General features: G+C 40.0%; 2 protein-coding genes across 4 annotated transcripts in view; both read left to right on the plus strand.

Annotated features, from left to right (window-relative positions):
• Nucleotides 1–774: 774 nt before the first annotated feature.
• Nucleotides 775–4,376, plus strand: LOC133459297 (uncharacterized). The gene is made up of 3 exons (XM_061739174.1): nucleotides 775–1,108; nucleotides 2,021–2,323; nucleotides 3,574–4,376. Exons 1-3 carry the CDS (start codon nucleotides 797–799, stop codon nucleotides 4,234–4,236), a joined length of 1,278 nt encoding a protein of 425 aa, XP_061595158.1. The 5' UTR covers nucleotides 775–796; the 3' UTR covers nucleotides 4,237–4,376.
• Nucleotides 4,377–11,978: 7,602 nt separating this feature from the next.
• Nucleotides 11,979–15,892, plus strand: part of ttc3 (tetratricopeptide repeat domain 3) — a 51,613-nt gene continuing 47,699 nt past the window's right edge. For 2 of the 3 annotated variants that reach the window (XM_061740568.1, XM_061740569.1), the window contains exon 1: nucleotides 11,979–12,089. The gene's annotated coding sequence lies outside the window, so the exon portion shown is untranslated. The remainder of the gene's footprint in view (nucleotides 12,090–15,892) is intronic. The other variant, XM_061740571.1, reaches the window with a different exon arrangement.

Here is a 15,892-nt window from a genome sequence, read left to right on the forward strand (position 1 = left end):
TTTCTGACCCAGTAAAGCCCAAATTTGTTTTCAATCTTGATTCTAATCTTAACAGTAGATTAAATAACACCAGAGAGGCTGCTATCTAGGAATAATAATGGATATTTTAACCACAGATTGTTTTTTTATTGTCAAATATGTTGGTCAGTTTTATTTATTTATTTATCTTTTTCAACAAAATATAAAATCTTTTATTTCAGTAGCTGACTTACAAAAGTAACACATTCTTCCGTCTACTGTCTTTGACGACAGTGATGCACTACTCTCAAGTCCTGGTTGGCTCTTCCTCCACAGTTTCTGGCTGGTTTTAAACCTTCCAGATTGTCATTACCAGGACTATAAAGACTAAATTTAGTCTTTGCCTAGCTGCAATGGCTCCATTAAAGACTTTGCATTCATTTTAGAATCTTAAAGTTCACCTTAAAAAGCCGTGAATGTCCTCACTCTTATCTCAGAGTCATTGACCCGGTATGTCCTCTTCCACTGATGATCCACAGATAGTGCCCTGCTACTCTCAGATGACAGTTTGTGACAAAAAAAAGAGCAGAGTTTTTCCATTGGAGGCAACATTTTATACAACTTTCTGTTATATGTTCTTATTTCTGAAAGCTTTCGCACCATGACATTGATTAAAAAAATGCTAATAAAAGTAATACTTTATCATAAGCACAAAAGACTGCCGGATAAATTTCCTGAGAGCTGCAGTTGAGTGGGTATGTGGGTAACATCCTTTTGACGGGGGCAAATAAACACAGATAACACTGAGCACACACTGCTTAGACAGACAGATGCAGAAATGATCCTGACAGGTCCCAGCTTGTGTCTTCCTTCTCCAGCAACGGTCCAGGAGCTGTTCTCCGTTTCTCGGGATGCCAGCATCATCCCTGATATCTCCTTGGATCCTGTCCTTACCACCTTCCTGTCCCTGGACTCCTCTGCAGCGCTGCGGCACCAATATGTCTTCTTGCAGCGAGGCATGACCAGGGAGTGGCAGTCGACATTCAGGCTAAACTTGACTGAAGAGCTGGGAGGCTCCAGGGTTACCCATGGAGGGGTAGGGGTCGTTGCTCTGGCTCTGTCCATGCTTTTTGAACAGGTCGCCCAACAGGTACAGTATGTCAAATCTTTTTGTTTTGTGTCTTCTTTCTGTGGTTTTATCCAGTACTCGAGTTGTAAAAAAAAAAATCAGGGGGGATGGTGGATTTTATCATATGGGGACAGATAATTTGTGCTGATTACAAATAATATAATATATTACAAATAATAGCACTGACCAAAACAGCTGCAGAAATACTGCAGGAATGACATAGCAGCAGTTAAATGCAGCCTTCTGTAAGCTTTAAATATCCACTGGGCTTACATCAAATACATCAAAACACAACAATAAAAAACAGTTTTCTGAACTTATCAATATGCCTCTGTCCTTCACAGGATAAGTAAAATTGATCACTGCAAAAACTCAAAATCTTAACAAGAATATTTGTCTTATTTCTAGTTAAAATGTCTCATTTTAGTAAAAAAAATCTCATGACACTTAAAACAAGACTCATCACTGGAAAAGACAACAATTTCCACCTGTTTCAAGTAGATTTTCACTTGAAATAAGTAGAAAAATCTGCCAGTGGAAACGTGGATTTTTTTGCTTGTAATAAGAAGATAAATCTTGTCCCACTGGCAGATTTTCCTACTTATTTCAAGTGAAAATTTGCTTGAAACAGGTGAAAATGGTCAAATAAGTAATTTTTCTGGTGATGACTAAATGTTGAAATAGCAGTAAAACCACATTCATTGATGAAATGACATAAGGGAGGGAAAGGGGGGATGGCAGTTTTACAGGGGGGATGATTTTGACTGTTTTTATTTCAGGGGGGATGCCATCCCCCCTCATCCCCCCTCAATTCGAGTACTGGTTATATCAAATTCTGTCTCATTAACTACTCAAGCTATTTGGAGGTTCATTCCAATCGTGAAATATGATGCTAAAATAAAACTGATATGTGTTCTAACTTCATCCCATCAGGTCCGAACGCAAGGAGCAACAGTGGCTCATATATCAACAAAGAGATCCAAACCCAATAAGATTTTTGGCATCAGTGCATCTTCAAGAATTGGCTGGATTATCCACAACTACCTCGGCCTCATTCCTGGCATCGCCAACAACCAGGATAAGTTGGCTGAGACCACACAGCTGTATGACAACTGGCTGAAACTTGAGCTGCTAGACCACTATGAGAGAATGAGCACAAAGAAGAGGATGAGTACAGAGTCCATGCAGCAGTGGCTGACAGGGGCTGCATTTCATCTGCACATGAGAATCCACCAGGTCAGGACAAACAGATATACAACATAAAGTCCAGTTGAAGTTATAGAGCTAAAGTTTCACTTTTTCCATGTGACCGCACACCCATATGGAACAACCCAGATATCCTGAAAAATGACAAAAAGATGGTAAACTTTGTTCAATGGAGAGACCAAGGAATACGGTATTTGCAGCATGTAATCATAGGTGGACAGTTTGTACCTTTTAATACACTCACTGTTCAATATGGAATTAGCAGTAACACATTTTTAGAATACCAACAACTTAAGGCCATAATAAATAAAAAATATAAACTTAACCAATTGGACCTACAACTTCCTGCCAGGATAATAGAATTATTGAACCTAAGCACCCTAAAGTTGCTATCGAAACTTTACAGGTTAGTGTCCAAAATAGACCACTCAGTCTCTCTTCCGATTTCAAAATGGGAAGCGGATCTCTCTCTTAACACCGACCAGATCTCTTGGTCACAAATATGTTTAAATACTTTCACTATGACTAAGAAATTTGCAACTTATACAGTACGAAGTTCTTCATAGAATACATTATACAGGACAAAGGATGTTCCAGATGGGTTTTGTCACCTCTAATATCTGCTCACAGTGCACAGAGAACACCCCTGATAATTATATACATGCTTTATGGTTTTGTACACCGGTACGGAAGTTCTGGACGGAGATTTGTGAGGATTTATCCACATGGATCAACTACAGAATTCCAGTGTGCCCCACGATATGCATATTAGGTCACCTGGGAGATATTCAAATGGAATCTAACTGGACACACCTGGTTCTCACAGCCTTATGTATCGCAAAGAAATCTCTTCTCGTGAATTGGAAACAAAAGTCCAGTTTATGTATTACCACTTTAGGAATCTTTTATCAGATCATATCAGTAGTGAGATAATGTCTGCCTCCACTGAACAACAGTCGGCCGAACTGCATTCTCTCTGGTCCCCGGGGGGGCCCGGGTGGGGGGCTGTTGCCTGGGCGTCTCCGGTCAATTCCGGGGGGGGCTGGGCTGTGAGTGTGTATCTGTGCTCAGATATCTTAGTAAATTATAAACTTTCCATATCAACTAAGATGCATTGATATTTCATATTGATTTGTTTCCAAATCCCTGCATCTGTTCTTAGAACAAACAAAAAACAAATCACTGCTGGCAGTTAACATAAGCCATGGTGTGCATTTTAAGGCTGTGATAACTGACAATAATGAGCTGATCTCAAAGCGTCTTTGTTCTTCCTCTTACAGGTTCGCCTGCAATCTGTGCCGTTAGGATCGGTTGAGTCTCTGCGTTTGTCCTATAAATCAAGCTTAACTCACCTTGTTCAAGGCTATACAGCCTATCTGCGCAGGAACGTTCAGGAAATTCAAGCTCCATCACCACAAAAGCCCAAAACCAAAGCAAGCCATTGGCCCAAACCAACAAACGGATCCAGCATAACAAATGTGACCTTGTCCAATAGTTTCCTCTTTAATGTTAGTATGTTAACTAAACCTGATAAGTTGAATGATTCCACCATGTCGAATTCAACCAAAGGAAATAACTGTGAAAGAGATGTATCTTGTGAAGACTTTGGAGCCAGTGAGCAGAACATAAGCAACAGCTCCACACAAAACACGAGGAACACGAGCAAACTCAACCCTTCTGCTGGATATAATGGGGAGCAGGAGGACGAGGAGGAGGGCAGAGTCAGTCTGTTAGTCATTGAGCCTCAGAGAAACGTGAGTCACAGCGTGCAGCATCATCCCTGTGAGTCTGAAGCCATCCAACAGGCTTTGGTGACTCGCATCATGAATGCTCAGGACCTGGAGCGCAACAGAAACTTTTTCACACACCCTAACAGAGTCCTTCACAGCCTGCTCAGGCAGATGGACGACTTTCAGTTGAAGGAAATTAGACTGAAACCATAATTTGACATTTTTCACAGACTTTGTACAGTTCCCCCCCCCAAAATACAGCGAAATATTTTGTAATGTTTTGAATATCTACCAACTGTTTGCTTCTTTTCTTATTCTCTGTGATCATGAGAGATGATGGTGTTATATCAAACCGACCAACCGATCATATATGAGCACAATGTCTTTCAGAGACTCATACAAAATGATAAACACAATTTTCTGAGAGGGTAAAGGTCTACTTATTGATTTTAACACCACAAATGTAAAGATTTTTGAGAAAAAATCTCAATGTTTCAACTTTGCTGCAAGAGTCCTTTTTCTACTTTTTTATTTTATTTTTTACAGTTTTCTACTCAGTGCTCAAATACATCAAATCATCATTGCTGTGGTTTTGGCTTGGCCTTAATATTGTAAGACTCCAATCATCCAAAATCCTAAAGTAAAACTGTCTGGTTTCAGAGGGCGGTAACTGGACTTAAATGAAAATATCTGAGAAGGGATGAAACTACAAATGCTTTTTGGAGGAATTTCCGGCCAAGTTATGGATTTAAGCTCTAGTGCTGAAGTCAATTAAACCAAAAGAGGAGGGAAAGTAAAGTACTTAGATATATGCAATTATTGCACATTTTTCAGAAGTAAAAATTGGGTCCAAAATGTGCAGGTGTTAAAGCAAGACAGAAGTACTTATTGACATATTAATACACTACACGATGTATCATGAAAAGCTGGGTTTCTCCTATGACACAGACATGAGCTCAGAGTTCAGAACAGATGTCACTTCCTATAGTGTTCTGTATGACAGTGGAGGCCGGTGAGTATGTTTATGTCTCTGCAGGAAGTAATAAATGCTGTGAGATGGCCTGTCTCAGGTGGGATGCTGCTCCCTCAGCAGACCCTATCGCAGTAGATGGCACCTGTGACCACAGACTGAAAAGATCTCTAGCGTTCAGGGAATAGAGTCTCCTCGTGAGCATCATGTAGACCAGGGGTTGGCAACCCAACATGTTGAAAGAGCCATATTGGACGAAAAACACCAAAAACAAACATGTCTGGAGCCGCAAAAAATGAAAAGTCTTGTATAAACCTTAGAATGAAGACAACACATGCTGCATGTTTCTATATTAGTTAGAACTGGGGGAAGATTTTTTTTTTCCATTATGCACTTCGAAAAAAAAGTCAAAATGTCGAGAAAAAAGTTGTAATGTCAAAAAAAAAGTTGAAATTTCGAGAAAAAAGTTGAAATGTCAAGATTAATGTTGAAGTACAATCTTGAGAAAAAAGTCGAAATGTCGAGAAAAAAGGCGAAATGTCCAGGAAATAGTCAAAATCTCATAAAACAATCTCAAAAAATCCCGAAAAAAGTTGAAATGTCGAGATTAAAAAGGAAAGGAAAAAGGAAGAAAAAAGTTTACGTGCTCACTTAAAGGTTTCACGTGCGCGCTTAAAACTCATTATATAAAAAAAAAATCTGTGTTCCTTTAGGGGCTCCGTAGAAGACAAAAAGGAAAAAAAGAAAAAAAATAAGGAAAAATTGAAAAAAAAAGGTCAAACATTTTTGAAAAAGCTCCAGGAGCCACTAGGGTGGAGCTGAAGAGCCGCATGCGGCTCTAGAGCCGCGGGTTGCCGACCCCTGATGTGGTGTTGGTCTCCCAGTCCAGTCTCTTGTATAAGTCTCATAAGTATTAGTAATAAAAAATAAAAGTAATAAACTGTATTTGTGATGCGCAACAACTTCTACTTTGTTGTGCATGACATAGATTAGCATAGTCAGGGATATCTCCCAATTATCTCCTTGGTGCAGGTGATTAGGCTCAAATGATTCCTATTTGACCCATTTACTAAGATGTTCACCAGTTCCCTGTACACTGACTCCTGCAAACCTCTGCTACACCTCACCCATCCACAGTCTTCAGAGAACTTCTGCAGGTGGACTCGGAGTTGAAGTGAAAATTGGAGGTGTAGAAAGGGAACAGGAATGGAGATAAAACAGTCCCCTGTAGTCCTCCTCTCTTGCTGACCACAACATCGCTTTTGATGTTCCTAGATTTATATTACTGGGGTCAATCTGAAAGTTGGTTAGCATACCAGCACACTATTGGCACTTTCGCACTAGGACTTACTTGACCCGACTCGGCTCGGCGCGGCTTTACACGGCTCCACACGTGTGTTTTCGCACTGCCAGGGGAGAAGTGGGCAGGTTGGGGTGAAGCTGCTGTGACGTACTCGGTTGCGCAACCGCTTTGTTCATGTCGGCGCTGATCAGAAATCAGCAGGAGCCGCGAGCGGCTGAGAGTAAAACAGCCCGTCTACATCCCTTTTTTAATTCTCTCGTCAGTCACCAGGTTTATGAACATCTGCACCTCAGAGTTGGATCACCAAACAGACGTTTTGCGCTTTATAATAAACAGTGTTGGGCAAGTTACATCCAAAATATAATACATTATATATTACTAGTTACTGTCATTTGAAAGTAATTAGTTACATTACAATATTACTATATCTGAATTGTAATGCGTTACACTACTTGTGTATTACTTTTGAGTTACTTTCAACAAAATAGCAAAAAAAGATAAATCTTGTCCCACTGGCAGATTTTTCTACTTATTTCAAGTGAAAATTTACTTGAAACAGGTGCAAATTGTCAAATAAGTTATTTTTCTGGTGTTATTTTTCTGGTGATGACTCTAAATGTTGAAATAGCAGTAAAACCACATTCATTGATGAAATGACATAAGGGATGGAAAGGAGGGGTGGCAGTTTTACAGGGGGGATGATTTGGACCGTTTTTATTTCAGGGATGATTTGGACCGTTTTTATTTCAGGGGGGATGATTTGGACCGTTTTTATTTCAGGGGGGATGATTTGGACCGTTTTTATTTCAGGGATGATTTGGACCGTTTTTATTTCAGGGGGGATGATTTGGACCGTTTTTATTTCAGGGGGGGATGATTTGGACTGTTTTTATTTCAGGGGGGATGATTTGGACCGTTTTTATTTCAGGGGGGGGGTTATTTGGACCGTTTTTATTTCAGGGGGGATGATTTGGACCGTTTTTATTTCAGGGGGGATGATTTGGACTGTTTTTATTTCAGGAGGGATGATTTGGACCGTTTTTATTTCAGGGGGGATGATTTGGACCGTTTTTATTTCAGGGGGGGGTGATTTGGACCGCTTTAATTTCAGGGGGGGTGCCATCACATCACCCCTCATCCCCCCTCAACTCGAATACTGCTCACACGGAACTCAGAACTTCTTCATAAATAACTCCCAGAGAGAAAAAAAACACCAGCAAGCTAACAAACAAACCAATAAAGCTCTCAGAGTTAACAAAACGAACCAGCAATCAACAACTCGCAGCTGTTTTAACCTCTCCTCCTGATGGGCTGCAGGTGTGGTTTAAGGCTGATTTATGGTTCCGCGTTACACCAACGCAGGCCATACGCCGTGGGTTACGCGAACTACTGCGTACCCTACGGCGAAAGCTCTGCGTCGATTTAACGCGGAACCATAAATCCGCTCTCACAGCGCGACTGACTGTGAGCCCGGATCGGGCTCCTCGCCGCGCGCAGCTCCTCGCCGACTCCGCGCTCATATATATTTAATAAATGTATAAAGCCCATATATTAATAAAGCCTCACTTGGCCGAGCCCTAACGCTGAGACCATGGTAGATTTAAGTTACACGCAGACACGCCGCACTGTTGACGTTTCCCTGCCGGCTCTGCTCACTGAACAGTCCACACAAACAGTGTCCAGCGGCGCAGCGTTCCGCCGCGCCGCGTTCCCAACGCTTTTTTCTGTTGTCGGGATGTCTCGCGGACGCGGTGTTGGTGAATTCTTTAAAAAACAACAGCTAAACGGGTTAAAATGCGTTGTAACGCGCGTTACTTAGATTGTAACGAGTAAAATATTACCGAAAATGTATTAGTAATGCGTTATATTACTGCGTTACAGCAAATAGTAATACATTACTGTAATTGCGTTACTTTTGTAACGCGTTACCCCCAACACTGATAATAAAATCGCTGCGAGCCCGGGGTCGCTCTCGCTCTGACTCCCGCTTCCTGATTCAAACGTCTGCCGGCCCCGCCCCCCAACCAATCAGAGGCGTGGAGGGTGGTGACGTCCCCGCCCCCCGACCAATCGGTGGCGAGGAGGGTGGTGACCTCAGAAATAGTCCCTGCTCAGCCCGCAAAGAACCTGGCTGAAATGGTTACAGAAAAAATTATCGACTTGGAGCGGCTTTACCCGTCTCAGCCCTAGTGCGAAAGCGCAAAACGGGTAGAACCGAGCTGAAGTGATACTAATGCAAAAGCGCCAAATAGCTCATTAGATGAGCTGGCATGCACTTTGAGTAGCTTCTGACTTAGGCCAAATCCCAATACTCCCCCTACTTTCTATCACTAGCCCTCCCTCACCATCACTACCCCTAAAAAAGAAAGGGCAGATTTTAGGGCACTTGAAATCTTCCCAGGGCCCTGTCCCAATACTCCCCCTACCCCTACTTTCAGCACCACCACTAAAATCAGGAAGCTGAGAGCCAAAAGCTGTTTTAATTTCAGCTGTAGCGCTGTTAATATGCCACTTTATTAAGTTTTAATATTTTTTCAGGCGTAAAAGTAACCGTTAAGATCCCCAACCTGGGCTAAGTTTATCCAATATCCAATGGGTCCGCGTTAAATCGCAGAGCCTACGGCGTAGGTTACGTAACCTACGCCGTAGGCTCTGCGTTGGTGTAACGCGGAACCATAAATCTGCCTTTATTCTGGCGTGATCTTCGGCAAACGGGCAAACGAGTGATTATGTACATTCACTGAGTGAATATTATGAAAGTAAAATATATATTTCCCGCTAGAAATGTAATCAAAACGCATTTTTATGCAGAAACTAACTAAAAATATTGGTTTTATTCACTAAAAAATAAGAAATGTCGGCCATGTTTTTTTTTTTTTAGATTCAGTCCGCAAATGACGACGAAAAGCATTCTGGGAAATTTTTCTGTCCCTAGTTCAGCTAGTGTGCATCGGAAATCCCTCGATCCGTAGGGACAGATTCATATCCACTACACTCGTTTTCCCCACTCCCCCTAGGTGAAGAGGAAGTGGGACACCACTACCCTCACGGGAACGCGCAAAATTTAGGGGTAGGGATGAAAACTAGGGGTAGTGATAGTATTGGGACAGGGCCTTAGCAGTACAGGTTGAAGGCACAACAACAAAAATCCTCATTACAACATTGGCACATAAAACATCCAGGTGAGTTGGAATATACGGCACTGGGTATAAAACAGCTTCACCGCTGGAAAATGAGTTACAGAGGCATTAAATGTAGGTCTCATCTGTGGTCCGAGGTGGGTGAGGATAGGCGTATCCAGTACTCGAGTTGTAAAAAAGAATCCGGGGGATGGTGGATTTTATCATATGGGGACAGATAATTTGTGCTGATTACAAATAATATAATATATTACAAATAATAACACTGACCAAAACACCTGCAGAAATACTGCAGGAATGACATAGCAGCAGTTAAATGTAGCCTTCTGTAAGCTTTAAATATCCACTGGACTTACATCAAATACATCAAAACACAAAAATAAAAAACTATTTTCTGAATTTATCAATATGACTCTGTCCTTCACAGGATAAGTAAAATGGATCACTGCAAAAACTCAAAATCTTAACAAGAATATTTGTCTTATTTCTAGTTAAAATGTCTCATTTTAGTAAAAAAAATCTCATTACACTTAAAACAAGACTCATCACTGGAAAAAACAACAATTTTCACCTGTTTCAAGTAGATTTTCACTTGAAATAAGTAGAAAAATCTGCATGTGGAACAAGATTTTTTTGCTTGTAATAAGAAGATAAATCTTGTCCCACTGGCAGATTTTCCTACTTATTTCAAGTGAAAATTTACCTGAAACAGGTGAAAATTGTCACATTTTTTTGGTGATGACTCTAAATGTTGAAATAGCAGTAAAACCACATTCATTGATGAAATGACATAAGTGATGGAAAGGGGGGATGGCAGTTTTACAGGGGGGATGATTTGGACCGTTTTTATTTCAGGGGGGATGCCATCCCCCCCTCCTCCCCCCTCAACTCGAGTACTGGGCGTATCTAGTGCCATTGTGACAGGTTATGTAAAGGCAACTAGTCTGTAGTGGTGGTGTGGCTTTCATTAGTACCGGGACCAAACAGGATGTTTTCCTTGCCACTCCTAACCTCATGCTGCAGCAGTTTATGGGATGTGGTGGACTGCAGGACTTCAGGATTTATTTAATCTATTTTCACATAGCAGAATAGATTAATATTCCTATCTATATATATCTCATATTTGAGATGCTCTCTCCTGGCTCATTGTCTATCCTTGGTATTAAAAAAGGCCTGTGACACGTTTCCTCCCTTACCACCTGTGTCTAATGTTGTTTTGTTGTACTTTGTCCTCCATCTTATCTTTGAAATCAGATTAAACACTTCCTGACACACCTTCAGCTCAAATCATATCCTTTTTAACCTGCCTTCGTCAGCAAACCTTAGGGCTCTCTTTTACTCATTCAACCAGCACTCTAGTCACTTGTTATGCACAAAGTTATTATGCTCATCATTGGGTAAAAATACAGCAAGCAGTCTTAGTCACAGAAGTTTCTGTAGTTTGTTATGCAGTAAATGATCAAACTGACGTCACTCCTGTGACATGCAGAGAAAATCCCAGTGTGCAGTGGAGTCTTGCTGGCTTCCTGACTCTACACACTATTGTGTCAGCATTTGAGTGGCGCCAGGGAGGCGCCCCCTATGCAAATAAATAAACAGCATAATATCTAATATTAAAGTTGAATGTTCAGAAATCTTTTTAGATTGCATTGATTTATGGATTATGAGATAAACCTTACCTACGGAGGTAGTTTACAATAGACTAGTTTACAAGCAGCGATTTGAAAATGATAAAACACACACATTATATATATATATATACAGTATATATATTTATATATATTTCATTTAAGTTAATTCATAAATTCTATCCTACAAATGATCACATTGTAAAAAGATTCAAAAGAAATATCGATTCAAACTGTACTTTTTGTTCTGCAAATTCTGAAACGATGACTCACTTATTCTGGCTGTGCCCCATTGTTCAAACTCTTTGGAGTGATATGTGTAATTTTGTGTCGGAAACAATTGATATTGATTTTAATTTATTTTGGAAGGATGTGTTGTTTGGTGTTTTTGACCATGTAACAATTAGAACAAAGCCAAAAGAAACATTTATTATTAATTTGTTGATTATCCTCGCAAAATTCCACATCCACAAATCCAAATTCTTACGCAAAAATTTCCTTTTTCACTTTTCATTGTGAATTAAAACAGTATTTGGACTCTATTAAGTTTTCTACAAATTCAAAAGCAATCAAAACCATAAATGTATGTAAATATTTTGGCTTTCTGTTATAATTTCATCCCCCCTGGCTGGTTACAATGTGTTGTGCTTTTTGTTTTGTTTTTTTATTTGAGTTGTACTTTTTATATGTTCAAATTCAACGTGAAATTGCATAATGTGAAGTTTTGTTATCATTGTACTGTTTGCAAGTGTTAAATTAAATTTAAAAAAAAAGCCATCTTGCCTGCAGCCAGGTTCCTCTCAATTTACTTTGTAAAATAAATATTTGAAACACACACACCTGCCTGGCTGTAGGGGGCGCTGTTTCCCCTCGCAGCCCTTGATGCGGCAGTAAAGGAGAGAGACGAGCGACGTGACGCACATTTCTTTGCAGCGAGAGCGAGAGCGGCGCTTCCTCCGACACTTTACCATGAACAAGACGAGAAAAACTCACTGCTGAGCGATCACGAGAGCTGTTTTACTAAGGTATGTTTTTCACGATTAATTACTCATCGTAATGAAGCGACTACATTTAACCTCGAGCGAAGCTTTAGTTTGTAGTTTTAACTCGGAGACGCAGCGTCCAAACAATGAGGGGAACTGAAGGCTGATTTCTGGTTCTGCGTTAAATCGACGCAGAACCTACGCCGTAGGGGACGCGGCGACGCACACCGTACGGTGTGCGTCCCCTACGGCGTAGGCTACGCGTTGGTGCTATTCTACCACGCTAACTCTGTTTATATCAGATCGAGAAAATTCAGTTCCTGTAATTACGAAATCACAGTTTGGCGAGATAAATACTCCTTTTACAAACATTGTATTTGTTAAGGACCCCTTCCTCAAAAATCCAAGGTGATCAGTGCTTACTAGTATTATTATTTTTCTTGTATCTGCGTCACGAGGTCGGGTCAAACACTGAAGTATGAGTGTTAAGATCCTGATATAAAGTCACACCAGTCCCGCCTAATCGCACACTTTTATGTGGCTGCGCTTTTAAAACGTGCTGGGGAAAGTTTTGCTGGGATTGTCGTGGATCAGTATCTGAAAACACCCGGGGACGCGTGGGTGGGTCAGGGTCACGTGACCTGAATGAATGAAAACTTAACTTAAACTCAGTCTACGTGTCTCTGGGGTTCAAACGCTTTTAGTTATTTTGACCTGGAAGACTAATTTTCATTTGTAAATTGAAAAATTCAACCAAACGGTAAAGCTTTATTCATATACTTTTTTTTTTTTTGATAATTTTATTTATTGAGCATTAGTTTTTCACAATTGTTTAAACACATTTATTGGAACATCAGACACAATGTGCACAACCTGAAACTCATGTTTCAGGTGGCTAAACCAATCCTGCTGAACTCAAGCACATTTACTGCTCTAGACTCAAACTCTCATTCCATACCACACGTTTCTCACAACACTACACACAATTCCCAATATCCTGCACAATCTTCCTGAATTCCCTCTCTTGCTGTTCACACAGAAAAGAATTGTGTGTTGTTTTCTATTTGAGTAGCATATACATAAGAACACTATATGGTGATATATTACATCCAACAGCTAAAGGTGTAACACTGAACATACAAATGCATGATTCTACTGAGGCATTCATAGTGTTTTCCATTCTGCACATCAGTGTTCAGTGGGTGCTTAGAAATGTCTACTCAAAAGATGTATGTGTTTGGCATTTGAGAAGGAAATACCATTTAGTGAAGAGTTAACGCTGTTTTGAGGGTAGAGTGTGCTTTTGCAAGAGAAGTGTAGGATTTTGCATTTTGTGTGTGAGTTTTGTAATGTGTGTTTAGAGTTTTGAGAAAGTGAGGTATTCTATCAGGAAATGTGTTTAAACAATTGTGAAATACTGTAATGGCACATGTATACTAATACAAAAGGATCACAATGCTCATTTTTATATTTTAACACCCCTGCCCTCCCATCCCCTGAACAGGTTGGACACCTAACCAACAGAATTGTAAAATTGAATGAGGGAAAAAAAAACCCCAAATAAAACAGACCAATAATGAATATAGCAAGTTAACATGCACATAAGGACATATACAGGTGGCTGCCATGCCATATCTAAGTGGGCACAGTTCTAAGTTTGCTGATGTACAGTAACACCGGATCCCAGACAGAGAAAAATGTGTTCTTGGACCCCCTGAGAGTATATAGGACTGTCAGAAAATTAGAATATTGTGATTTTCTGTAATGCAATTACAAAAACAAAAATGTCATACATTCTGAATTTATTACAAATCAACTGAAATATTGCAAGCCTTTTATTATTTTCATATTGCTGATCATGGCTTACAGCTTAAGAAAACTCAAATATCCTATCCCAAAACATTAGAATATTCTGTGAATCTTAATCTTAAACTGTAAACATTAATCAGCAATATTAAAATAACAAAAGGCTTGCAATATTTCAGTTGATTTGTAATGAATCCAGAATGTATGACATTTTTGTTTTTTTAATTGCATTACAGAAAATAAAGAACTTTATCACAATATTCTAATTTTCTGAGACAGTCCTGTATTTGATCTTTTCCAACCGTATGAATTGCGTCAGATTGCTAAACCATAGAGATACTTTGGGTGGATTTTTTGACTTCTAGTACAGTAATATTCTTCTTCTTGCAAGCAGCGTTGTAAATGCAATAATATTTTTATAGCTTTTCATTCATATACATTTTTATTCCCGTTTATGACCTTATCTTTTTTTTAAATATAAATATGGCATTGTATAAAAGTAGGAACTGCAGGTGTGGCGTGTTGCAGCTTGCTCAGTCAGGTTTGTTAGGATCACTCATCCTGTATGGGTGTGTTGTTTGGGTAAGAAAATAGAAAAGTAGCCAAAGACAAATGATTTAAGATGGCGGAATACAGTCCATTAGTCAGACTAAATTGCACAATAATAACATTAATGCAATATTGATTTTGATACATAAAGGGTTTTAAAAGCTTGCGTCATTTGGATGCACTTTGGGAGCCGAGACGGCAATCCAGTATTTCAATGGTTCTATGTAACATTGACCTGAGAAGCAATGAATCAGAATCAGAAATAAGTTCAGGTCCTGGGATATGATGGTCCCCAGGAAGCGGTAGGACTCCACAGTGTTTGCTGGGGAGTCACAGGGTGATGTGGGGCAGGTTGGGCTGCGTTCCTCCTGTAGTCCACAATCATCTCCACTGTCTTTAGAGCATTGAGCTCTAGGTTGTTATGACCACACCAGCTGGTCCACCCCCCACCTGTAGGCGGACTCATCACCATCAGAGATGAGTCCAATGAGGGTGGTGTCGTCCGCAAACTTCAGGAGCTTGACAGACTGATGACTGGAGGTGCAGCTGTTTGTGTACTGGGAGAAGAGCAGAGGAGAGAGAACGCAGCCTTGAGGGGATCCGGTGCTGATGGTCCGAGGGTCAGAAACATGCTTTCCTAGTTTTTAGGGCTGGGCGATATGGACCAAAAGTCATATCTCGATATTTTCTAGCTAAATGGCGATACTCGATATATATCTCGATATTTTTTTCTGTGCCTTAATTGGGGTTTCCCCCAAAGCATTATAGCATAGCATCTCTGTTAGCTTCATTTTTTTCTGAGGCAAACCCTTAAAAAAAAACAGTCAGTTTTAATACAAAGCCTCGTGCCAAATGTCACACAGGTATCTTTATTAACAGAGGTCTGCACAATATCAAAATGTATAAAACAAATGAAATAAAAATAAACTGCCTGCATATATAGAATAAAAATGCTTCTTGAATAAAATAAAACAAATATCCCTTTCCTGCATAACAATTAAATTAAAATACACTGTGCAATTAATACAATGTAGACAGTAACAGGCAGACTTTTCCACTGAGGTTGACAGTTGTGCAAATAACAAAACATTTGTGCAAATCTCAAATAAAACATTCAAGTCAATTTGTCACAAAATAAGCTATATCAAAATCATAAAAAAAATGTAAATTTTTTTTTTTTTTAAATCGATATAAACGACATTGTCTCGTACCATATCGTGTTTGAAAATATATCGATATATATTAAAATCTCGATATATCGCCCCGCCCTACTAGTTTTACATGTTGCCTCCTGTCAGACAGGAAGTCAGTGATCCACCTGCAGGTGGAGTCAGGCACGTTCAGCTGGGAGAGCTTGTCCTGGAGCAGAGCTGGGAGGATGATGGTGTTAAAAGCAGAGCTGAAGTCCACGAACAGGATCCTGGCGTAGGTTCCTGTGGAGTCCAGATTCTGGAGGATGAAGTGCAGGGCCATGTTTACAGCATCGTCTA

The sequence above is a fragment of the Cololabis saira genome, chromosome 14 (genome assembly GCF_033807715.1).
Source record: "Cololabis saira isolate AMF1-May2022 chromosome 14, fColSai1.1, whole genome shotgun sequence".
Lineage (NCBI taxonomy): Eukaryota > Metazoa > Chordata > Actinopteri > Beloniformes > Belonidae > Cololabis > Cololabis saira.